General features: G+C 39.7%; 1 protein-coding gene across 1 annotated transcript in view; it reads left to right on the forward strand.

Moving 5' to 3' along the window:
- LOC135696833 (headcase protein-like) overlaps positions 1-26,556 on the forward strand; it is a 396,033-nt gene that overhangs the window by 362,742 nt on the left and 6,735 nt on the right. The window contains exons 3-4 of the mRNA XM_065216348.1: positions 5,747-5,935; positions 21,191-21,279. Coding sequence (XP_065072420.1) covers positions 5,747-5,935; positions 21,191-21,279 — 278 coding nt within the window. The remainder of the gene's footprint in view (positions 1-5,746; positions 5,936-21,190; positions 21,280-26,556) is intronic.

Genomic DNA, 26,556 nt, shown 5'->3' on the forward strand with positions numbered 1-26,556 from the left:
TTTCAAATGAAAGTGTAAAATTTTTTCCTGGAAGAAATTCCAAAAGTTCCTGGAACTTTCCCTTGGAAGTTTCAAAACTGCTTGCTGAAGTTTCTTCTATCTTCCGGAATTTCTAAAACTAGTTTCTCTGAGCTTCTTGAGTTACATCCTACAAGTTGTGCCTAGAAATTTGCATAGAATCACTTCTAGGTACACACTTAGAAATAATTAATTTGACACGTGACAGAATCCATATTTGACATAAAGAATGAGACGTAAACAAACTTGCCATAGAGTTGGTTGGAAATGCTAGCATGCAGCTTTTGTGTGATAATTTATTAGCTAGAGAATTCTCTTTAGAAGAGAGTAGGTCGATAGTTAATGCGACAGTTTATTTTAAAGTTAGACACACATCTTTTGCCTAACCCGTACGATGTATGCGGAGACTTGAAGTATGTCTCCAAGTCTACAGGCAAAAAATGTGCGTCCTTCTTTTGCTCATAAACTGACTGCAGCTGTGGAATAGTTCTAGCGACGTTTTCATCACTACCTAAAGCCCCACGTTGCGAGAGCATTTCCAGTCGATGGTGTGTTATAATGCAATTCTTCTTTACCCAACTATTGTGTTGCTCCTCTCGTCATGTCCAACGTGATCATCTCAGAGAGAAAGCAGTAGGGTGGTTGTTGCGTGCTGTACTATCATCAGCATTGTTGATGGCTACTCCCGCCTTGAGTTGTTACATTCAAAGTGTTTTTATGTTACTTCATACGCGAACTTGTCTTGTAAAATTAAGTGCAACGAGACTGAAAAGTTCAAAAGTACGTTTGATTGGGCTGAATTTCACGGTTATCATGACTCCATTTTATGTCAAAATTGACGCTCGTATATGCCAGTCTCAGAGCACCTAAATTAACATCAATATATACATTCTACAAGTGTGTAGAATCTAAAACTACTCTCCCGTCAGGTCGTTGAACATTCTCCCGGATATTCCAAGAGCTTACCTTATTTATTTATTTTATTAATTTATTTGATAAGTCTCAACCGAATTAACTTTACAGAGCCGAGGATTCTTGGTCACTATCCAATACATCTTAGAACTATAGTCAAAAGGTACAACACAATAAACACTTTATCTTCCGCTATCCAAAAATCCTCCTCCATCAGAACTGGAGCCGCTTCCAGTGGTTTCATTGTATGACAAATTGTTGTACGCCAACGAGGGTCAGAGCGCGTTCATTGCAGCAATGAACGCAAAACGTGGTCAGCACTCACACACTCATCACGAAACGGTTGCTTTCCAAAGTCGACGACACATCGACCGAAAGAACTGCTGATGAAGAACAATGAGGAGGACCACACAATGGTTGCTGCCGAGAAAACAGACGATCGCGTAGAACACATCGAGAGTGGCCTGCTTTTGTCGACAGCCGAGTGAACACTGAAGAGCTTACCTTAGATCTTCCAGTATTTTCCAAACTTCAGTGGATCTCTCATCAGGGCCCAACAAAGTCACTTTCAATCGAAAATCGTCAAGCGACGATGAAGCCGTCCGCCATCACTTTCAATTGAAAGTAGTTCTGTATGCTCTTTGAGCAGATTCCCTTGAACACCAACATAACCACTTTCGATCAGTTTTCTTTCTCTTTTATTGCGAATGAACTTACTTTCGCATTGAAGCGAAGCTGTTCGATCCAAATTCACGCAGTTTTTCTGACGTTTGTTGATTGTTCACTCGATTCATTTAAGCACTCAGGGAATCAAAATGAACGATTCAGATAAAGATAATGGCATTCTCATTTTGGTTACACTCATGATTAGTACAAATCCATAAATCACAATGGACAGTTCTGGAAACGATAATGCGATTATCATTTGTGTAACAGATCATGATCATATGAAATAGCGATAATCTCAGATCATCATCATCAGCTCTCGTCACTGAAAATTCCCAATTTAAGACAAGGCTAATCAAATACCCTATAATATGTGAATTTTCGGAATGAGGATGTCGTAAAGAGATCGAAAATCGATGTTTGCCGCCATTATGAAATCCAAGATGGTGGCCATCGATTTAAGAAGAACTGTAGAAAATTGATGTCCGCCACCATTTAGAAATCCAAGATTACCCGAAATGTGGGTATTTTCGGAACAGGGATAGTATGCAGGTGTAGAAAATTAATATCTGCCGCTATTTGGGAATCCAAGATAGCGGCTATTGATTTTAGAAACAACTTTTCGCTACAATGTGGGCATTTTAGAAAACGGGATGACGTGTAGATGTCAAAAATTGATGTCGGCCGCCATGTTGAATAGTTTATTTGTCAGTTCTATCTCAATCCAAAGGCCGCCCAATTGGATTCCAAAATGGCGGTTGACATCGATTTTCGACATCTATACATTATACCAGTTCCAAAAATACCCATATTGCAGGGTATTTGACAGTTTTTTTTTTCGAAACCAAGATGACGGATTTCAAAATGGCGACCTACATTGATTTTCAAAATATATGTGTCATCCCGATTCAAAAAATATCCACATTGTAGGGTATTTGACCTCTAGAACAACATTTCCGAAGACAGCAAGTTCCTAGATTTTGATATACATTACAAAGTGATTGTTATCATAACAGTAGATTATCGTTTTTGTTGCTGATCATGATGTGTAACACAAATGATAATCCATGATCTTACTGTACACTGATCATGATTCCGTTAACTAGTATTTTTATCGTCGGTAAGCATCGGAAGATAGCATTTTCTTGATTCCCTGAGCACAAACGCATAGATCTATGCACGTGGATGTCAAATTCATCATTGTCTGGTGGGTATTTTTGGAATCGGGATGACGTCTAGAGGCCGGAAATTGATGACCAACGAAATGGTTGATGGGAAATACTGTCACCGACCCATCAATATGGGTACTTTTGGAATATACCGTACAGCGATCGAAAATTGATATGCGACGACATTTTGAAATGCAAGGTGACGGCTGCCAGTTTAAGAAAAAGTGGAACATACTGTCGAATACCCATCAATGTATGTATTTCGGGATGGGTATTAGATGGGATGGAATCGGGATGATGTATAGAGGCCGGAAATCGATTTCCGATGCCATTTTGAAATCCAAGATGACGGCTTCCGATTTCAGAAAAAAAGTAGGAAATACCCTACAAATGGTGTCGAATATCGATTTTTGGCATGTACGCGTTGTCCCCGTTCCGAAAATACCCATATTGTAGGATATATAGCACTTTTTCTGAAACCCGATAGCCACCATATTGGATTCCAAAATGGCATCGGATATCGATTTGCGGCATCTATGCGTTGTCCCCGTTCCGTAATTACCGATATTCTACGGTATTCGACACTTTTCTGAAACCCGATGGCCGGTATCTTGGACTCCAAAATGGTGTCGATTATCGATTTTCGGCATCTACGCGTCGTCCCCGTTCTGAAAATACCCATATATTAGGGTAGTTGACACGTTTTCTGAAAACCGATGGCCACCATCTTGGATTCCAACATGGCATCGAATATCGATTTTCGTGTGACGTGTCGTCCTGTTCCGAAAATACCCATATTGTTGGGTATTTGACATGTATATATTCTGAAAACCGATGGCCTCCATCTTGGATTAAAAAATGGGTGTCAAATATCGATTGTTGGCGTCGTCCCCGTTCCAAAAATACCCATATCTTAGGGTATTTGGCACGTTTTCTGAAAATCAATGGCCGCCATCTTGGATTCCGAAATGGCGTCGATTATCGATTTTCAGCATCCACGTCCAGGTTCTGAAAATACCCATATTGTAGCGTATTTGAGTCTTTATCCGAGCACGATGGCCTCCATCTTGGATTCCAAAATGGAGTCGGACATCGATTGTCCGCACCTTCACGTCGTCCCCGTTCCGAAAATACCATTATTGTAGGGTATTTGAGACTTTTCTTGAGCCCGATGGCCCCCATCTTGGACTTCAGAATGGCCTCGTCAAATAAAAATTTATTACTACATATAATCCAGTGTTCACTCGGCTGTCGACAAAAGCAGGCCACTCTCGATGTGTGCTACGCGATCGTCTGTTTTCTCGGCAGCAACCATTGTGTGGTCCTCCTCATTGTTCTTAATCAGCAGTTCTTTCGGTCGATGCGTCGTCGACTTTGGAAAGCAACCGTTTCGTGATGAGTGTGTGAGTGCTGACTACGTTTTGCGTCCATTGCTGCAATAGACGCGCTCTGACCCTCGTTGGCGTACAACAATTTGCCATACAATGAAACCACTGGAAGCGGCTCCAGTTCTGATGGAAGAGGCTTTTTGGATAGCGGAAGATAAAGTGTTTATTGTGTTGTACCTTTTGACTATAGTTTTAAGATGTATTGTATAGTGACCAAGAATCCTCGGCTCTGTAAAGTTAATTCGGTTGAGCCTTATCAAATAAATTAATAAACAAAACAAAACTACATATAATCCGGACGCTCGGCAACCGATATTGTGCAGACACTATCCGGATACTATATTTTTATTCCTAACGACGTGAGGCGTGACAAGTCGAATGAAACCCGAAATGAGGTGAAAGTGGAAAAAAAAACGAAGGAAGCAGTTTTCGAGTCATTCATTGCGTCAATTGAAACAAGTCGTTGCTTCAAATGAAATGAAACGAAACAAACGATAGCCAAGTCATGTTAGACAGAAGGAGGAGTATTCATCTGGATTCGATAACAAGAAACACAATGACTTACACGAAAATGAAATTGCTCGAAATGAAGAAGCAATTCTGCAGAGAGTTCGTTTTCTTTTCTTTGTTTTGAAAATACAGAACCCTGATTATCATAGTTAAAAAAAAGCACCTTACAAGGCTTCTGAAAAGTCGCATTCATATTGCTTCCTTCCAATTAAGAGCAAAAAGCGTGTTCTTTATTGTGGGTTGACTGTAATTTACCAAATAATCCGCTAAATAAGTCATCTTGATTTCACAACAAGCATTCAAATCCCACCAAGTTTTGGTGAGTCGTCAACATAACTCATCATCCCTTCCCCTTGAAGTTCCCTCCACATTAAAAGTAACACCAAGTTAAGCAGACAGGGACTTCCTTTTTCTTCCAAATAAAAAAAAAACGCAACATCTCTGCCAGTCAGTTGGATCTTATTCATGTCCCAATCCGAAACCCACATCAACCGTCATCACACATCACACAAAGACCCTGAGACTGCTGCTGCTGCTGGTGGTTGAAGAGAGATCCCACATGGCATATCCGATACACACATCGCAAGCGTATTCACCCGAAATGGCATGATTAAATTTTCATCTCATTTCCAATTTCGGTTTTAATATCCATAGCAAATATTTTCGCCAGGAATATAAATACATACACGCTGTTTCTTCGAGCAGAGCACAGAACTAGACGGAACATTCGCACGTTCGTTCAATATCCAATTTTCCATGTTTCCTCCAATGAACGTTATGCACGTTGCTGGTTTCCATTTCGGATTGCATTTTCTTCCTGTCTGTGTCCTGCCTGGTATCGACACAACAACCAACGTGATACCTTTGCACATCTTTCTCTTACTGGGTGTGCGGTTATTAGGAACGTAAATTGAATCACCAGCTGTGGGAAGGGTTGTCCGACGACGCCACCAAGGATAATACCAAATTAATGAAATTTTTCGCCTCGGTGTCATTGCGAGTAGCATAAAAATATTACATTGCTGATCATGACCCTACACACATGGACTAATCAATTTTTCCTTTTTTTTTGTTTCATTGCAGATCGAGGACGAAGGCAACCACGGAAATGACGAGACGCGTCTGTTTATCCTCTCGTCGCTGGCCGCCCAACATAAGAGCCGGGTGGCGTGTGTCCTCTGCGAGGAACCGATGCTAGTCTTTGATCGCTACCCGCTAGTCGATGGAACGTTCTTCCTCAGTCCGAAACAGCACGCCAAGGGCTGCATCGAGGTGAGTGTCCACATCATGCACTTTTCTTTTTTTTTCGGTGGGAAAAATCGAGGTTAACGACCGCGTGGCTGCTCGATTTAGGAAGTGCCTTGCTGGCTGACCGACCACCACAACCATCCCGCTTGCTCTGTCTAGAGGAGTGGATGTCTGTCTATGATGGGCGTCGATCATAGCAAGCATGATGGCACACGACTGCCACGATGATGACGATGATGAAGTTGAAGAATAACCTGCCATAATTCATTGCCGCCGCCACTCACTTGCCACCCACATCCGTCGTTTCGTTAATAGCGTAGAAAGAAGGAAAGCTTTGATGCTTTTTTTCCCTCTCGAAAAGCTTCACCGGCTTTCCCGCTAGTCTATAGCGGGAAGTAAAGTGTGTTTGCTTTTGATAGCACTGGCCTGCGAAAGTTTCTGACACAACGTGCGGATGCCGCTCAAGAAGAGATCTGTCCTTGTTCCGGAATGTTTTTTGGTTTGAGGATCATATTTTTAGCTCAACTGGAATAGCTTAAAGAAAATGGCATAGTCTGGCTGGATAGTTTGTATTTATATTTGTATTTATTGTATAAATCCATCTGACATCGTGGTCTTAATGAATAAAACATAACTAAAAAAAACTTTAACACGTTGTACAGAAAAAAACAAAATCATTCTGGTCGATTCCGTAGTCGGTTTCGAAAGACGTTGGTAGAGATATTGAAGTCAAACAAGCTGTAATTGTCTTGGAGTCTTCGACATATCGAATCGATGGGATTGTTGGATCCGTACTGTGTTCGTCTCGTTGGCTGGCGCAATAGCTGTCTAGATCGCAGCACTCGCTGAGGAGCGTAGATGTTGAGCTGACTCAGCAATGCAGGGCAGTCTATTTCGGAGCGTAAAATTTTGGCTGAACTTGCGTCTATCTTAGTCTTAGTAGATTTTCAAATCGTCTGCGTAGAACATTAGGCAGCAATTCAGAAGAACGTGGGACACATCATTGAAGAACAACGCGAATAACAGCGGCCCCAAGTTGCTCCCTTGCGGCACCCCACATCGAGGAATGAAAGGTGCAGACACGGCTGATCAAATTTTCACGAACAATTGACGGTTATATTAATATGATCTCAGCCAACTACAAATTCTCGAAGATGCTCCTAGTCGCTCCAGCTTAGCCAACAGAATATCGTGATTAACTGAGTCGAACGCAGCCTTTATGTCAGTGTATATGCTGTCGATTTGACCTCCTTGCTCCATTTCGCTGATGCAAAACCACGTGTATTCACACAGATTAGTGATGACTGAACGTCCATCCTGAGATGTTGAAATGTACGTTTTACAGGCCTGGAACATAATACCATTGAGAATTATCTCAAAGCATTTGGATCCGGCAGGCAACGAAGCTATTCCACGATAGTTTGACACATCCACTTTACTGCATTTCTTGAAGATAGGCTGCATGTATGACATCTTCCAAGCGATTGGAAACTGCTGGCTTTGAAGAGAGAGGTTGAATATAGCTTGCAGAGGTGTAAGCAACATGCCACTAAATTTTTTTCAATATGCACGCAGGAATACCGTCCGGTCCAGGTGATACAGATGATTTCAGCTTCTTCAGTGCATTCTCCACCATCGTCTGATTAACATCGAAAATATCAATGTCGAATGCGTCTACGGGCAGGGACCTTGTCGCAGTTTCAACATCCGATGGAGACGCAGTTGATGCCTGAAAAACACTCGCAAATCGTGCAGCAAATAGTTCGCATTTGGCTTCTGCGGTGGAGGAAGATTGATCTTCCATGCGCATGGTACACACTTAGATTTTTTTGCCGAGATGGGCACCACCGAGCAGCTCGGCATTTTATTTTGCTGGAAATTCAGCAAAATATATGTTTGTTAGCTGAGATCTCGGCAAAATTCTCGTTTGTTAGCTGAATCTTGGCAAGTTTGTCACTGAGATCCAGCAAAATAAAATGCCGAGCTGCTCGGTGGTGCCCATCTCGGCGAAAAAATCTAAGTGTGTAGATGGAAGGCCGCTTTCATTTCACTTAGTTTTTACAAAATTCCAGAACTGTTTAGGATTTCTTCGCAGATTGTCCTGAACATGTCTTACGTATCTGCCGTACAAGGAACGGTTAGTTATCTAGAGACAGGTGGGCTTGCTTGATTGCCTGGTTTATATTCAAAATTATGTCTATAATGAACATAAATGTCTGAAAGTCTCTTTAATAAATAAATCTAATCATGAATATAAACTGCGAGGCCCAAGTCTCTTTTTGTGGATGAATTTCCATTCCACTATTCGATTAATATGAAACTTTCATGATGGTAAGCTTTATCAAAGATAATACACCAATCTCGAACTATCCTTGATTTCGTAAAGCATTATGTTAAATTAATCATTAATTATGGATTTAAATTGAATTTGTAGATTTCTGTGAAATCCAGAAAATACACGATTTTCGTCAAGTACGCATCCAAAAAGAGCAAAGCAACAATGTTTTTCCTTGATTTGTTTTCCATCGATCTTGTTTTCCGTACTTAGTACTAATGCTACCGACGCCAGAGAGGCAGCTTCCACACTTGGATCCTACCTATTGACCCATCAACTCATGGACTGGAGACCAACGGCTTTACTTCCCTTCCAAAGGAAGGTTTGTTCAAAGATTGTATGCCTCAGAAAATCCCGACGGCGCCGACTGGGATTGAACCCAGCCCTTTTTGTTTGTCTCCCGATCTTCACGTCCACTCCAAGATAGGGTTCTAAAGGTTTTCAACGTGGATTCCAGAAGCTCCTGACGGAGATTACAGACGTTTCCGGTTAGGATTTCACCATTGTCAGATTAAGATACCAGACGTACCAGCTGGGAACTCCAGACATTCTCGACGGATACTTCAGATGTTCCCTAAGTTTCTGACGGAGATTTCAGATGTTCTGGTTGAGGCATATCCGACGAGGATTCCAGTAGATCACGATGGACATTCCAGCAGATCACGATGGACATTCTAGACGTTCCTGAAGTGATTGCAGACATGACTTAAATTTCTCAGACCCCAGAAAAAAATTGCTTTTCGATTTCTTGCGTACCAAAAATTTTTATAATAGAATGACCCATAGAAATAAACGCTCAAATTGGCGGAAGATCTGTATGAAAAAGTGCCTCCGATGAATGATTTAAATAATAGTGGCAAAATGACGGGGAATGCTCTTCTTTCGAATCCTGAAGGTTTCTTGAATGTCGAAATTTTTGTTTTAACATTATTCTAACAATGACATCCCCGTCGGAGTTCCTGGACGTTGCCAACGGGGATTCCAAATGTTCCCGATGGAGATTCCAGACGTTCCCTACAGGAATCCCAGCGATGTGACGATTCCACCTATTCCCGAAGGAGATACCAGCGATTCCCGATGGGCATTCTACATAAACGTTCCCGATGGGCACTCCAGACGTTTCCGAAGTGATTTTGGACATTCCCAACGAGGGTTCCAGCAGTTTACCACTGAGATTTCCGACGATCATGACGTGCATTTCACACGATCCCGAATGCAGACGTTCTCGAAGTGCTTCCAGACATACCCGACGAGAGTTTCAGCAGAGCACGATGTCAATTCCATCCGAGATACCAGTCATTTCCGACACAGATTCTAGACGTTATCAATTATCGACATATTCCTGAAGGAGATACCAGACGTTTCCGACAAGAATTCCAGAAATTCCCGGAGCAGATTCCACCTGTTCCCAAAGGATATACTAAACGCTCCCGATGTGGATTTCCGACGTTACTGACAGATTCTCCAGATGATTCTGACGGATATTCCTGCCATTCCTGGCGGGTACTATAGACATTCCCTTCTCGGATACCAGCAGCTCCCTACGTAGGATCTAGACGCTCTTGGCCCGAGACGTTTCTGAAGTGATTCCTGACATTTCCCACGAGTATTCCAATATCCCTTACTATAATTCCAGCAGTTTCCGAAGGAGATACCAGACACATGCTTGGCATGCACAGTTGTACACACCAACTGCTTATTTGTTAATAACTTTTCACTCAGTTGGTGAAAATTGTGTTTCTTCAAAGTAATTGATAGATTAGGATCATAGTTTGAAGGGTTATACGGTCAAAATTTGGTCAATATCAACTTGACGTATTTCTTTCAATTTTGCATTTAAAAAACCTGAACACCCCTCATTTTGAAGGTGTGTGTGTGTAGAATGTTGCTCCTATTTTGATTTTGGAATTCACTCTTCAGTTGTCAAAATGCCGTCCAAGCAAGAAGAGCATCGTATCAAAATTTTGCTCGCGCATCGCGAAAATCCGAGCTACTCGCACGCAAAGTTGGCAAAATCGCTAAAAGTTGCCAAATCAATGTATTTAAATTATGTAATTAAAGTGTTTGTGGAACGTTTGTCGACAGCCAGGAAGTCTGGATCGGGGGGAAATCGAAAACCGGAAGCCGCTGAGACGACAAAGAGAGTTGCCGGTAGTTTCAAGCGAAACCCTAACCTTTCTCTCCGAGATGCCGCAAATAAGCTGGGTGTATCGTCTACAACCGTGCATCGAGCCAAAAAACGAGCCGGACTATCGACTTACAAGAAGGTAGTGACTCCAAATCGCGATGATAAACAAAATACGACGGCCAAAGCGCGATCCCGGAGGCTGTACACGACGATGCTGACGAAGTTTGACTGCGTGGTAATGGACGACGAAACCTACGTCAAAGCCGACTACAAGCAGCTTCCGGGACAGGAGTTTTATACGGCAAAAGGAAGGGGAAAGGTAGCAGATGTTTTCAAGCACATGAAACTGTCAAAGTTCGCAAAGAAATATCTGGTTTGGCAAGCCATCTGTACCTGTGGCTTGAAAAGCAGCATTTTCATAGCTTCCGGGACTGTCAACCAAGAAATTTACGTGAAGAAACACGGTTGTTCCGTACTGTTTTGGCCAACCATGGAGTGGTACGCCGCCAACAACGTGCAGGTGGTTCCCAAGGACAAGAACCCTCCCAACACGCCAGAGCTCCGCCCAATTGAGAAATACTGGGCTATTGTCAAGCGGAACCTAAAGAAGACCAAAAAAACTGCTAAGGGCGAGCAGCAGTTCAAGGCAAACTGGCTTTCTGCGGCGAAGAAGGTGGACAAGGTGGCTGTACAAAATCTGATGGCAGGGGTCAAGCGTAAGGCCCGGCAATTCGGATTTGGAAAAGCGGAAGCCTAACTGAATATTTTGCCTGAATTTTATACTAATTGAACTTGAAAAAGAAATTTAATTTGATTTTTTAAATAAACGATTTCACCGATTTACACGCGTTTTCCCTTGACCAAATTTTGACCGTATCACCCTTTACTATGGATCTGCAAAGAGCAAGTAAATCTTAGCATTTGAATCAACACCAATGAATGTTTACACTCAAAGTCCGAGATGTGCAGCGAGCATTTCGCACGTCATTTTTACAACGCAAAAACAAATACAGTTTATTACTAGAATTAAAAACTACTTTTTTTAGTATATATAACAAGCTTAAACTCTATTTTATCTACTGCTTCAAAGCTATGTTTCGTCAACTGTGTGCAAAGTTATTAGCAAATGAGCAGTTGAGAGACCAAAACTGTGTATGCCAAGCATGACCAGACATTCCCGATAAACATTCTAGAACGTTACCAACGGAGATTCCATACGTTCACGAAAAGAATCCCAGATATTCCCGGTGATGATTCCTCATGTCCTACCAGATACCAGATATTCCCGGAAATGCTTTCGGCAACGTAGGGCTTTGGGTAGTGATAAACGTCGCTAGAACAATTCCACAGCCGCAGAGAGCATATGAGCAGTCAAACGCGCATACTTTTGCCTGTGGATTTGCGGGAAAACCTCAAATCCTCTCATCTATCATTGAATGAGTTAGTTAAGGGAGTGCGCTTTGGATGAGTATAGTCGCATTAATGGCTCTTCGCTCAATTTCAACTTCTGTTCAATTTTCACATTGCCGTACTCTAGCGGAACTATCAATCTATTTTCGTCAGATCTTTCTCTAGCTAATAAATTATCACTTTTTTTTAAATAGTTCGTTTATTTCTAAGGCTCGATCGCGTTAGCCTTACGGAGCCGATAGTTCATTGTTCTTTGTTTGTAACAAAATTCTCTTAATTCTATGTCTAGTATGAGTTGGGACGAATACTCGCGGCTTACTCGAGGTTAGAGAGGTACATTGTCGAAGGATAGGATCAGTTGAGGAGCTTGGGGGTAAGGTTTCGTTGTCTCATCAGAGCGTTGTCGCCAGTATGAACGGTAGTGCGGATCTAGTTTCGTCTGGGGTTCGACCGGCTATGGTGACCAGTGGGCGACGATGAGACTCATCGAGACCAAATTATCACCTAAAGCTTCATGTTGATATTGGTATAGAATTTCCTCTCAACTCTGAAAAAAATTTGATTGGCTTTTTCGGTGACGTTGTAAAACAGCATTATTTGCGTAACGCGTTTTGGCTTACTTGTATTTAGCTATCATCAGACGCAACTTACTGACTGCGACCCTTCAGCTTGGCCTGTCACAATTCAATGATTTTGGACATTCCCTATGAGGTTTTCAGCAGTATCCGATTGAGGTTTCAGACGTTCCCGACGGATACCCCAGACTTTCCCGAAGCGGCTCCAGACATTCCTGACAAGGATTCCATCAAATTGCAGACATTCCAGTCGTTTCCGATGGGGATTCAATACGTTGCTAATGGGGATTTCAGATGCTTCCGACGGTAATTTCAGACGTCACTGATGGAGATTCTAGATTTTTTAGATTCAAGATGTTCCCGAAGTGTTTCTGGATATTGTTGATGTGTGATGGAGATTCCAGACAATCCTGTTTTGGATTCCAGACGTTCCCGACGGATACTCCAAACGTTCTCAGAGCTATTGCATTCACTTCAGACCAGGATTACAAAAATTTCCGACGAAGTTTCTAGACATTCCCGGAGTAACTCCGCAGAGTGGTCACTGAGCCGGGAACACCGGGAGTTCTTTTTTTATAACCGTGATTTTTAGCCGTAGACTAGTTCGTCACGTTATACAGCAGATGGTCGGACTAGATCCTGCCTAAAAAAATAGGTTTCAATTTGACATTAACGTGACGTATAACTAGGTCTGATTACCCAAAGGAATGAGACAGACAACATTTTAAAAACTCAATGTAAAGAGAGGATTAGATCGGGGCTGTGGTGAGGACTGGGTGCGCGAACAAGGTAGAGCTTCACCGTAGGAGACAGAGCCCGGTCCGGCGGAGAAACCCCGACAGCAGAAAAAAATAAAAAGGTGAGGAAAACACGATCAGTGCAGCCATCGACGGGGGGCTAGATTTGATCATATAAGTGGGCGTCCTTCAGAAAGGCGATCAGCGCAGCCAACGTCGAGAGGTCGTAGCCAAGCAGATTACTGACGTTCTCCGGGAGTCCATGTTGTTCGCGTAGCTTCTGGAACTCCGGGCAGACACACAGCACGTGTTCCAACGAGGCGGGAATGCTGCAAATTGAATAAACCTTACGGATAGGTGTCCCACCGAAATTACAGGAAATCCTCGCATCCGCTGGTCCTTGTACTTTTGGCTGTCCAGCCAGGAGCGTACGGTTTCTTTGATCTTCCTCAGGAAAGTGGTACGCGTCTGGAACCATTCCTGCTGCCAGGCTTCCATAATAGTATTCACAATCCAACGCCTGACGTCTAGGAGGGGTACGTTCCTAGTGTAGCGGTGCACCAGATCCCACCATTCTGTCCGCAGCCTCGTTTCCAGGAGCACCGCAGTGTCTGGGAATCCACGGTTGAAGGTGGGGCGTACCGTGTAATGGCTTGTATCCAGGGGTGGCTCGGGGCTTCGGCTTCCAGCGCTTGGATGACGCAGTGTGAGTCAGTTAATACGAGGATCGGTTGATCTGCCGGAGTGATGGCTGCGTCTAGTGTTCGGTCCTGCCACTCCGAGTCCAACTCCAGCTCGCGACCGCGATCCGTCCGCAAAGCGATGAACGTGCCCCGGATAAACCGACCCGAGAAGCTCTGCAACAGAACGTCTCAAAGCTACAGAATTATCTCCGGCTTGGAAATCGGGAGTTGAAAGCAACCCGCAATTTGATTGTAACCTTACAATATTTGTGTGTACCTATATTAATCGAATTCTGTTAAAAAATAAAATATTCTATTTTTGACATCACAAATATTTCTCTTAGTAGGATTTTGAATATTTCTTCAATAGCGGAGTCTTTTTCATTCTTTCAATATCTCAGAGTCTGACATTTAAAATATTTTTATCAATGTTTGAACGTTGAAAACTTTTTACGCCGCAAGGATTTTCACACTTTTCTGAAATCTGTAGTCCCATCAGTGATGGAAAAGTAATCATAAAAGTTTTGTAAAACCTGCATCTTGAAATTTGTTCTCAATCAAAGTCTCAGAATTGGTGAATCTTAGTTGATCCTGGATCTTAAATATATGTGCACAGAATCTTGAAAAAATTCCAATGCTTTAAATTACTAAATTATTTCTTTGAACCTTATCTCATCATATCTTCGCAAACTTCCCAAGGCTAGTGGCGCCGGTGGTGTAGTAGTAAGTGTGATTGCCTCTCACTCTAAAGGGCCTAGGTTCAATCCCAGTCTGTGGAATAAAATCTCTGATCCCGCCTTTCTTCGCAAGGGAAGTAAAGCCGTTGGTTACCGGTCTATGAGCTGATGGGTCGATAGGTAAGGTCCAGGTGTGGTAGCTGCCTTCCTGACGTTGGTAGCATTGGGGCTCAGCACGGAAAACAAGATCGACGGAAAAAATCAAGGAAGAAAAACTTATCATTGATTTCCTTAGGATCATTCCAAAATGCCTTCAGAATGTCTTTTAATTTCAGTACTCCCCTGGAAAATTGTATTCTCTTTAAAATTTTCTCCATAACAGTCTTGAAAGTCTGTTCAGAACACGTATGAAATTCCGTCTAAAAAACTCTTGAAATTTGCTCTACATTTGAGCAGCTCCATGCCAAATGACAAATTGACAAAACTCGACCCTCTCCGATTTGAGAAAGTCCAGGAAAAAATTCAATTTGTTATGCTATTTGACCTGAACTGCTCATTTATGTTGTTAATAACTGAAAAAGTTGCTTTAATTTGGCTTAAATAATTTCTTAATAATTCGCTTAGAATATTCTTCGGACATTTCTTGACATGGCATTTAAAATTTAGAATAGCATTTTACCAAAATTTGCTTTGAAATCCTCAAAATTCCATGATAATTATTCTTAGATTTTCTATGGAATTCTTCTCAAAATACCCTAGAGGGGATCTCCCGAAGAAATTTTGGAATTCTTTTGAAACTCTCCGTAGAATTTCTTTTGGAAATTTAACCCGAACATCCTGGAAGAGTACTCAAGTTTCATTGGAAATATGCTTAAAATCTCTTACGAAACCCTACCGGAAATTCCATGAAATTCCCTCAAATTTCTTATGAAATCTCTTGAAACTATCTTCAAACTAGCTTGAAATTCTGCAAAGCTTGCATTTCATTGGAACTATTATCCATATTTCTAATCAGCTTTCCTCAGAATTTCTCTTTGATCTGTTGATTTATCAACATTAAAGAGATTTAAGCCGTAGGTGATCATCAGGATTGTAGTCAGTTTTATCACCATTAAGTTTTAACAACGAATTCCCTTATAATGCTCCCTGAAATCCCTTCCTATTTGCTATAAAGTTCTCTCGAATTCTACTCATAATCTCCATAATAGTCGTCAGAACTTGTTTGAAATTGAACTTTCGTTTTCCTTAACATTTTCTTTAAATGCATCTCTAGATTACCAGAAATTTCTAGCCAAATTTCTTTGGTTGTTCTACACAGAATCACTATAAAACTCTCCATAGAATTTGGCATTCTCATCATAACTCTATACCTGAAGGGAAGTAACAGAATCCTGATATTTCATCTAAGAGCCATGATTATTTATTTAATGTTTAAATGCGTCATATTTGAATTCAGAAATCTCGCAAAGTTCGAGAATGTGAAAAACTTGCCTAGACCCAAACTATTGACTAGTTTAGCATATTATCTTCAAAGAATTTCTTAATCTGAAGATTCGAATTTCATTCCGTAGAATAAAATAGGATTTCTAAGCTCAATCTATGAATTGGGCCAACTTCCCTTCGATAAATTAACAAACACATAATTCTGAGACTTTTAAGAACATTTTGAATTTCAAACTTAAAAATAGTGTCTACACAGATAAAAATATTACGAAATTTTCAACTACAAACTGGAGCAGGTTTGTAAATATAAAATTACATGTTTAAAGATCTGAAATTCAATTAATTAGAGGTGAAATTTACAGGTTCATATAAATTTATATCGTTGATCGTTGAAAATTAAATTAATTCCAATTGAACGTTTGACTTCCATTTTAAGACACACAAACAAGGAAAATTCAATGCAATTGAATTTAGTATTAAATACCTTCATGTATGTTTCAACTATGTCCAACAAATATTTCAATGTGCCTCATGTGAATTTACAAAGTTTGCGCATTTGCAAAATCATCGACCTCGTAGTAAATTGCTTCGAACTTGAACCACGTTTCGTGACGATCTGAATTACATGCACCAAACCAAAATACCAAGATATTTTGGTGCTTCTGATGCAACTTACTACGAGGTTCATGGTTTTGCAGTTATGCTTCTGGAGCTTGCTTATGCATCCGTTCTGTTACCCATGATGGAGTAAAGATTTCTCTCGTCTGTAGTAAGTCCAAAATTACCCCTTTCAAAGGACTGACCATTCCTCGATCTGCACTGTGTGCAGCATTGTTTGCTTACTCGACTGTTTGTGAATGTTGTTCCGGCTGTGGAAAATGGAATTCCAGTCAATTAATTTTTGGAAGGACCGTCAGATCGTTCTTGCGTGGTTGAAAAAAAAACCTCTTGCTCAACTAAACCCGTTTGTTCGCAATCGAGTTGCAGAAATTATTGAACATTCCACCGATGCCAAGTGGAATTACATCCAATCTGATGAAAACCCTGCTGATGTTGTCAGTCGTGGACAACCTCCTCAATTACTTGCTTCGAATGATCTCTGGTGGTACGGACCACATTTTTTTTTGTGAAGTCATGGTTATCAGATCGATGAGTCCATTCCGATGTTACGTTCACTTAAAATAAGCCCCGCATGTAAACACTACTGTTATCATATGAATAATGGTACTGAAAACACACTTCCAGGTTTCGAAATGTGATGCTTCGAAATCTGGCGTGTATTTAGTAATATATGGAAACATGCATTTATGATTGATTTTTAATCAGATGGATCTCACCTAATGCTGTCTCCGGTTTGCTCACTCGCGGTAATCGAAAAAAAAAAAATCTTCCACGTTGTTTTTACAACCGAACACAACATTTTGAATCACATACGAAGTTTGTGAGGGAGGAAAAGCACCTAAAACAAGCGAAAATAAAAACCGACCAACGCGATACCACAGCAACACAGCTTCTCGAAACAAATTCTTGTCCCAGAGTTTCCACGTTAATTACAACATCACTAAAAAGCTTCTTAAAACGTGATAGATCTTAATTTACACTTATCCACACGCGAAAACTAATATTTTGTTTTGTTTTTTGACTTGGTACAATTAAAAAATATGCGGAAAACAAATTGAAATCAGCGCCAGCGAAAACAACACCAACCGTTCGCGGGCAGAGCCGACTGCGTTTTTTTCGTTTCAAGCTGTCAAACCGTTGACCCTTAAGCGCCCATTACACATATCAATATATTGACAATAAATTGACATACTGACAATATTATTGAAAAGGTGATATTGAAGACGTTGATTGATGTCAAATATTGACGAAAAGCTGATTTTAATTTCACTTTGTCAGTACTCAGAATGTATTGACAAAAAACCGTCAATTTCACCATCAATATCATCGATGTACAAATATTGACAACATTAATGGCAATACGTTAGAAGTCTTTTTGACCTCAATGTATTGAAGTCAATGTTACTTGCCTCAATTTCCCCACACAAGAAACATGGATCAGCGAAAGAAAGTGTGTTTAGAGTTCATGTTTGCATTCGGGTCCAAACAGAAACGATTGCTGAACTTGTATGTATTGAACATACTAGCTATACACTGAATTCGGTAAATTTTGCCGGGTTTTTGAACAGCTGAACAAATTGGAAAAATTTCAAATTACCGTTACTCGAAGGAAATCAATAAAATCTACGAATTGGTTTTGTATCGTTCAAAAGAGGTTAACTTGGTCCGAACATTTTTGGTATAAATTTCCAATTTTTTTTAATTTTTCACTGATTTGTAAACTTTTACCGAACAGCTCCGTTGTTTAATAATAACAAAACAGCGGAGTCCTGGTTTAGTGGATGTATATAGAAACAACTTTCACCCAACATTTATTTATACTTGCCTTTTTCAAATTAATTTTCAGGATTTTTAGAATAAATAGTGTTAAATAATGATCTATTCCAGGTCTACTCTTAAGTTCTCAGAATGATGTAAGAACTAGGTGATTAGTTATAGCATTAGTTATAGGTATAGCATAGCATTAAACAAGAGACACAGAGATATTAAACACTGAACTCTCCTGTTTCGTTAGAACAATAATGTTTACCTAATGTTACCCATACATATAGGGGGTTATTCCGAGAGTCGAAGTGATTTCTGTCACTAGTGAAGTGAGATGCAAATCAAATGGAGAGTCACGTTACCCTAGGGGCACGCAATAACCTTTAACTCTAACGCAGGCAACGGCTCTAATTAAATTAATTCCATTAACTACTGCTTTAATTACATTAATTACAAAATGTAGAACATTAACTATTTTTTAACTCTATTAATTACAGTCGAAATTTCGTAATTCAAGTACATTAATTACATTTTCAATACTTTTAATTACATTAATTACGGATAGATAGTTTTAATTACCGTCAGTACTACTTCAAAACGCATTAATTACTTTAAGTACTTTTGATTACATTTTAACTTCAACGCACCGCTTCTTTGTATTGCGTGGCCCTCGACGTTACCACGACGTGACTTTTCTTACTTCACTAGATACAAAAGTCACTTCGACTCTCGGAGTAACCCCCATAATGCTTAGTTTTATCATAATGGTACACTTGTTTTATCATGATGAAAATCTTCTTATACTTTCTGGCAAACTACTTTTGATGATTAGTAAAGTCAACTAATGTGATATGTGATATAAACTGTACTTATGACCACACATATAGTTTATTAATTAACATAGGATGTCTCGTGAACGTGGGTTATTCTGCGTGAGCTGTAAATCCACGGATTTGTCATTCATATACCAAATTGTAACTTTTTGACAGGACACAGAAAATACACAGGACATGTACTTCCAAATTGATAGAATTTAATCAAATCGAGTGCGCGGATTACTATACGTGTGGAATACCCCACGTTAACGGTACGCAGTTTCCCAAATAGAAACTATCATGCTGATGTTTTGGTAAATATTCATAAATGAAAATCATGCATATAATAATTAATTTACGGTACATGTAGGTATGTGAAACGCTGATAGTATTTATTTTATTTCAAAGTAAAAAAATAACATGATTATGCTAGTGCTTTGGTAGAAAATGTACATCGATTTAAACGAAGCCTGGGTGATTGGTGACTGTAAAAAGATACATTTTTTTTATTTAGTTTGAAATCGATTGCATATCACACACGAAAATTTAACCAAATGGCAACACTGCATATCTCGCTGCATGAGCGAAGGTGCTTGTGAGTCAGTCGATCTAAATGACGTACGTTCTCCCTCCTCTTGGGTAGGGGAAGAATATTGACAAGAGAAATGAAAATCAGTTGTTCGACAATACTCGGCATCAATCCATCGTCGTCAATATTACATTTTCAATAATATTGTCAGTATGTCAATTTTCTGTCAATATATTGACCCGTGTAACGAGCGCTTTAGCGTATTGTCATTAATGTTGTCAATATTTATGTATTGATAATATTGTAAGGAAAATTGACAATACAATGTTTGTCAATATATTGACATGTGTAATGGGTGCTTTAAATCTTCGTACAAAAAGATCTAAATTTTGCCACCCACTGTAGTTGATGCATCTCGCTTACCCCGAATGTATGCAACTCATTCGCCTCATCCATCATCGCTATTTTTTCCTACACTCTCTCTCTCTCGTCTGATCACGGGCTCGGGCGGCGTCGGAGGTGGCAATCAGCTGTCAGACAACGTGTCTGCGCCATCCACGGAAAAACATTTTCACTTTCCGTTTGCATTGGCGCCCCTCTTTCCACCTTCCTCGGGCAGGTTCTTTCTTCCTTTGGCGCATATCCTTCCACCTCATCAGCCATTACAAATATTGATTCTCGTTAGATTGCTTTCACCCGAGTTTCCGTCATTCATGCGGGACCGACTGAGCCCAACCGTGGATGGGAACAAGGCAGTGAGCCTACTTTCAGGGGCACGTTGAACTTTGTGTGTGATTATCAACGTCACTGTCTGCCTGCCTGCCATCATAGTGATGGAGGTAGTAACGTTTAAATTTAACGCCCGGCAGCCACCATTGACCTAGATTCCATACCGTCGTCGGCCGACGAGCCAGACGACGTCCGACGGCTGTGTGCATAAAGGCGCGCGCAGACACACAAAGGCCTTTTGTGTGTGCTGTGCATGGTCGTCTAGCCTCTTCTGGGCGTCCTTGTGTTCCAGCGGGTAGCCAAAGGGTAGCGCTGCGGTAGCGGAAACGAAGTGAAACCGGACGTGCAGTGAGAAAAGGAGAAAAAAGCGTCTGAAAGCGATTATATCGCGTCGGTGTTGGGTTTTATTGCAAGCAACTGTATCGAATTTGGGTGAAATTATGGTCGAATAAAATATTTCTCTAATGACGCTACTTTACGGGCGTCGCCCGCACCGCTCAACCCACAAGACAAAGTTAGCGACGTATAATTAATGATATCGTTAGCTGGTAGCTTCTCTGAAAGGGAGATCAAATCCGCAAAGAGCACAACCTAACCTCAAAACTTAAATTAGCAGTGTAATGAGACTTGGCGACGCGCTTCACGGCGGTTATGCAAATTAGGAGCACCGCAGCGCCATCTCGTCGTCGTCGTCATCGTCGTCGGCGTTGTGCTCTCGTGGGAGTGTGTAGGGCAAAAAAAAAATCAAACGCTCGTAAAATCGCTGATGATTTAATAACGATACGTACCTATAACCATGTTTTTTTTTCTTTCATCCTTCCTTCGATTCGCAGGTAAAATACGAGAATCGTGTCCAATATCTGACGTCGGTTTGCATGGCGTGTCTGGATGGCATCGAGCAGAGCCGAGTTGTACGATGCAGGTAATTATTATTATTGTGATTTTGATTCACCGAAAAAACAGCTGTTCGGAGTGGTCATTAATTTGACACCTTCCCCCATCCCAGTCCCACACTTTAGGGAAGGTCCTTGCCCACAGGGACCAGATTATCATTCTAATTAAATTTCATGGAAAATATACACTCTCGCTTGTTTCGGTCAATTTGTTGTAGGAGGAAGAGAAAAAAAAAATCATAGGAAAATCCAAATTTGAATATTCATTTCAACCAAAGAAGTCGCCTTCTGTAATGGACGGCGGGTAGTCGGTTGCTACTGGTCATAATTGCCATAATTATAGCCCTAAAGTAACTTACCGAAAAGAAGCAACGAGAGGTTATGATTGATGACTGCCGTTTTTTGGCGGCGGCTGGCTCAGTGTCTGGGCTCTCTGGCAACGACGACGATGATGCTGACGGTAACGCTAAGGGTCATCAGCCTGGTTGAATGGATATTGAGGGCAGGACACTTGTTGAATTTGTTTGTTGTTTATGGGAATGTTTGTCGAGGAGTTTTTCTGATGACGAAATTGAGTTGCGGTTGAATCAGCTGAGGAGTATTTTTTAAGAGTTCTGAAGCATCAGGTAGAACTAACTTGCAGGTTATTAGCACTGGAAGCACATGTTGTTGAGTCCTTCATAATATGAATGGCTTGCTGTGGCTGTGCATGTTCTGTTGAGCTTTCTAAAGTATCCTATAGTTCCTGGACATTCACTGTCATATCTCGTTATAACGTAACTTAATTGTTCGTTTCATTACGTTATTGCTTCGAATACAAGATTTAAAAATATATATAAATGTGTTCATATCTATCTGGGGGAGTGACGACATTACCTGAATTTGGCCTAACCTTCTCGTTTTAAACTGAATAAATTTGGGGGGCAATTGAGCGAAGGGCCATTAATGCGATAATACTAATCAAATGCGCACTCCTCTACCTAACGCCTTTTTTCCTTTGTTCGGGACCTAACACCACTGCGACCAGTGATTTGATCTATTGTAGTAAGGGAAATGGATCTAATGTTGGCCTATGGATCTAAGATTGGGCCCATCGCTTTATCTAGATGAACGCGTCATTGGGACGGTACTAATGGATATTTTTGGTTGCTATTGAAAATTTAGTCGATTGCTGAATTTATGTTTGGGCCCAAATTAGGGACACTTAGGCCGACATTACATCAATTTCCCCTATATTCCGTGTCCTTAGTTTAGTGCATGTCGTATTACTCCATCACTATTAATGTTGTCATTCTTGCCTTCATCGCAAGGAGTCGATTCTAATTGAAAGGTCCCGCTATTTATACTCTTCGTAGTGTTGGAACACCCTCCAAAGGTGCGCCTCTTTGTCAGTCAAAATTGAATTCCTTAGCAACAAAATTAAGGAATGATAATTGATAATGACCATGCATCAAAACCCTAGTCTTAACCACTTCAAACTAGGGAACAACGAATAGAAGTTTAGAAATCACATAGATGAAGACTTACTATTTTTTTCCTTGATTCAAGATCATCCTCGGTCCAGGCAACCCAAAGACTTTTCACTATCAACAAGGCATAAAAAGTAACAAGGACTAAGATGTGTTCCTTTGATTACTGAAAAATCCTGTTCCCCTAGTTTGAAGTAGCCAGAACTAGGAATCGGTGGTAGATCTAACACGAAAAGGTGATTCAACCACGTTGCGGGGCTTTATGATGGATGAGGGGATTGGTGTGTATTTTCAAGAAAATGAAAACATTGTTATGATTGTATTTTTAAAATATCAATTCCCTCAATGCAAATTTAATGAAATACACACCAGAGGCCGAAGAGCAAGACTTACTTACCGGCAAAATCATTTTTCAGAATTAATAAAAAATATCGTGCTCCATAATTGCTGAAACAAAATCTTGGATTTTCTCCAGGGGAATAAAAATGGAAAAGGCTTTGCAGTGTTTTAGCGATAAAGCCGAGGAATCTCCTTCGGATAACAATACCGAATTTTCGAAAAAAAAATGTGATTAGAACTTACATAAATGCTGAAGTTTTCGGACTTTTCAAATTTCCAATATGCCATGTTTGAAAAATAATTCAAGATTTATTAAGAAGAACTTTTCAGGGAATTTTGATGAAAATTGGTATAATGGTAGAGGACTCCAAGGAAATTAAAGAAAGTATTCTTTAGAAATGCCGCAGATAATTCCAAGATAATTATTTAAAAAATACCATGGACTTTGCGTGGAAAACTTCAGGTGAACTCAATTAAAATTACGTGGCAATTCTGAAGCGAATTCTATTTCAATTTTAAAAGGAAATCCTAGAGCACCATGAATATAGAGAATTTTAGAGCAATTCTAAGCTAATTTTAAAATAATTTCTGATGAAGATTTCATAGAATTAGTAATAAATATTTTAATGGAATTTTAACCACAATTTCCAGAAAATCCTGACATGAACCCGAAAGGAATTCTGACACCAAATCCTAGTGAATTCCGATCTTATCTTAATCTGAAGATAATTGATTCTAATTAGATTGTTCGATTTCCACGGAAATTTCCAACTGAGAGTTAAGAAAAAGGAGTCCTGGCTCGATTCCAATTTTTTTTCAATTTGATGAGTAGCATTGGTATGTCAATTTGGTCAAATGCCTTGCTAGAGTCCGTATAGAGGGCTTCTACGTGGTTACTTTATAGGACTGCGCGTGCTGCACAGGTTTTCCAGTGGACGCAAGGGCAGTAAAATAAGGAGATCGCGAGTCTGAATCGGTAACGAAAACCTTCCTTGGCCAATCGAAATCATCATATGCAACTTGGTAGATGGTGAGCATTTCCAGCCCAAAACGCAAACCGGTTGGTCATGAGTGTTTCCGATTTGAATGAAACATTTCTCACGTGTTCGCTGCTACTAATGGTTGCATTTTTCATTTAAATATAATTTTTTCCTTCAGAGTAACTTTTGAAAAGGGCGTATAAAAAAATGGATTATTTTTTTTTTCAAAAAATCATAACTTGAAAACTATTGATCTGATCAAAATGGCATATGAGAAGAAGTTTTAGGTAGTTAAATTATCTTTGCGGAAAAAAATACACTGAAAGAAAAACTTAGTAAATTAGTATTTAAAAAAAGTAAAACGGTGATTATCTCAAAACACCCCCCCTTTGATCTTTATAATTTTTTTTTTCAAGAAAACTGAATAAATGCCCTAATATTTAGTAAAGAGTGTATGCTGGTAACTTTCTTATATTTTTTTTTATAATTTTTGAAATTTTTGTTGGTTTTTACAAGTTGGTGAAATTGCATATTTTTTAGTAAAATAGTAATTTATTTGGATTCTACGCATAATTTTCAAAAACATTACATATAGAAACTTTTTTCCTAAGTCCAGCCGTTCTCAAGTTAATGCAATTTAAAAAAAAAATTATAATAATTTTCTACATTTTGGGCCATTTTCAAATGTTAGTCGTGATGTCCAGCAACGAGATGTTTTTCCATGAATATATATTAAAAAACAGACAATTCATTCTCAAATATGGTAGCTGTCAGACTTACCCGTTTCTATTTAGACGCAGCGGAAAAGAAACACGTTTATAAGTAAATACTCTCAAATATACCCAAATAATCAACAAACCCAGTCATGTGCCTTTTTTCTGTCCTCTATTAGTTGTATACCTTTATAGAATTGTGTATGTCATAACAGAGGCTCAAAACATAAACAGGTAAACAAATATGTTATTAAACCTGTAATTGAGATAAATTCTCTAGGTACTTCTCTGACGTATACCATATTGTGCCTTAAGAGCTCATCCCGCGATATCATAACTACATAAAAAGGCACCCCGTGGAGGCTTCTTACACTCACACTTAAAAAAGTTTGCTATAATCAATTGTACCTAATGAAGATAGGTATAATGTCAACATTGTAATTATTCTGCTACATATATATATATATTGGGACGATCTTCACCTGTTCCATTCAGTTCATCTCTCTTAGCGTTTCAAGTTAAAAAGCAAGTAGTTTTTTACGATGGATAACAATTTCAAGTGTTGTAAACCTCTACCTAAATCAATTTCAAAGCATGACACAGTAACAGTAGTTCAGTTGTTTATCTCAAAATTATTAGAATTTTTAAAGTTGCAAATAACAGTCCAAAAGTGTATTTGTATTTTCACAATACAAAAACATAAAAAAATTGCTAGCCTCTGTGGATTTAAAGATAAGCATAATGTAGAAATTGAATGGCATTTTTTTGCAACTTCACACGGCAAAGGTCATTGTGATGCGATTGGCGGTACCCTTAAGAGAATGGCAACCAGAGCAAGTTTAGCTAAGCAACACGAGCACCCTATAACGAACCCTGAACAACTGTACGACTGGGCAAATAGTCGTAAAGAAGATCTTCAAACAAAAATGTCATTTTGTTATGTTTCTACGGAAGAATACAAAAAGGCTGACACGGAATTTGATCCAATTTTTAAGAAAGTGAAACCAATTCCTGGAACTCGAAAATATCATTGCTATATTCCAGTTTCAAACAACCAAATTGCAGTAAAAATATTCTCTAATTCAAACGATACACCCAAATTATTCAATGTACACTGGAGTCGCTTTTTACGCGGTTTTTTTGTACACGGTTTTTTTTTACGCGGTTTTTTTTTACGCGGATTTCGGAATTTACGCGGTTTTTTTTACGCGGATTCCGGAATTTACGCGGTTTTTTTTTACGCGGATTTTGGTTTTTTTTACGCGGATTTCAGAATTGACGCGGTATATCGCTTTTTACGCGGTTTTTCTTACACGGTCTTTTTTTACGCGGTTTTTTTTACGCGAACTTCGGAATTTACGCGGTTTTTTTTACGCGGATTCCGGAATTTACGCGGTTTTTTTACGCGGTTTTTTTTACGCGGGACGTATCACCCGCGTAAAAAGCGACTCCAGTGTATTCAAATAATATGAGTTGTAAAATAAAATAATAAATATATACTGTTTTTTATCTCAACAAATCTTTCATTTGACCACATCAACGTGCTTCTCTTCCGCTGCCTCTAGATAGAAACGAGTAAGTCTGACAGCTACCATATCTGAGAATGAATTGTTTGTTTTTTAATATACAATCATGAAATAAAATCTCGTTGCTGGACATCTCGACGAACATTTGAAAATGGCCTAAAATGTTGAAAATTGTTATAATTATATTTTTTTAATTTGCATTAACTTGAGAACGGCTGGACTTAGGAAAAAAGTTTTTATATGCAAAGTTATCGAAAATTATGCGTAGAATCCAAATAA

The sequence above is a fragment of the Ochlerotatus camptorhynchus genome, unplaced genomic scaffold (assembly GCF_037179485.1).
Source record: "Ochlerotatus camptorhynchus isolate MF236.1 unplaced genomic scaffold, CSIRO-AGI_Acam_v1.1 ptg000062l, whole genome shotgun sequence".
NCBI lineage: Eukaryota > Metazoa > Arthropoda > Insecta > Diptera > Culicidae > Ochlerotatus > Ochlerotatus camptorhynchus.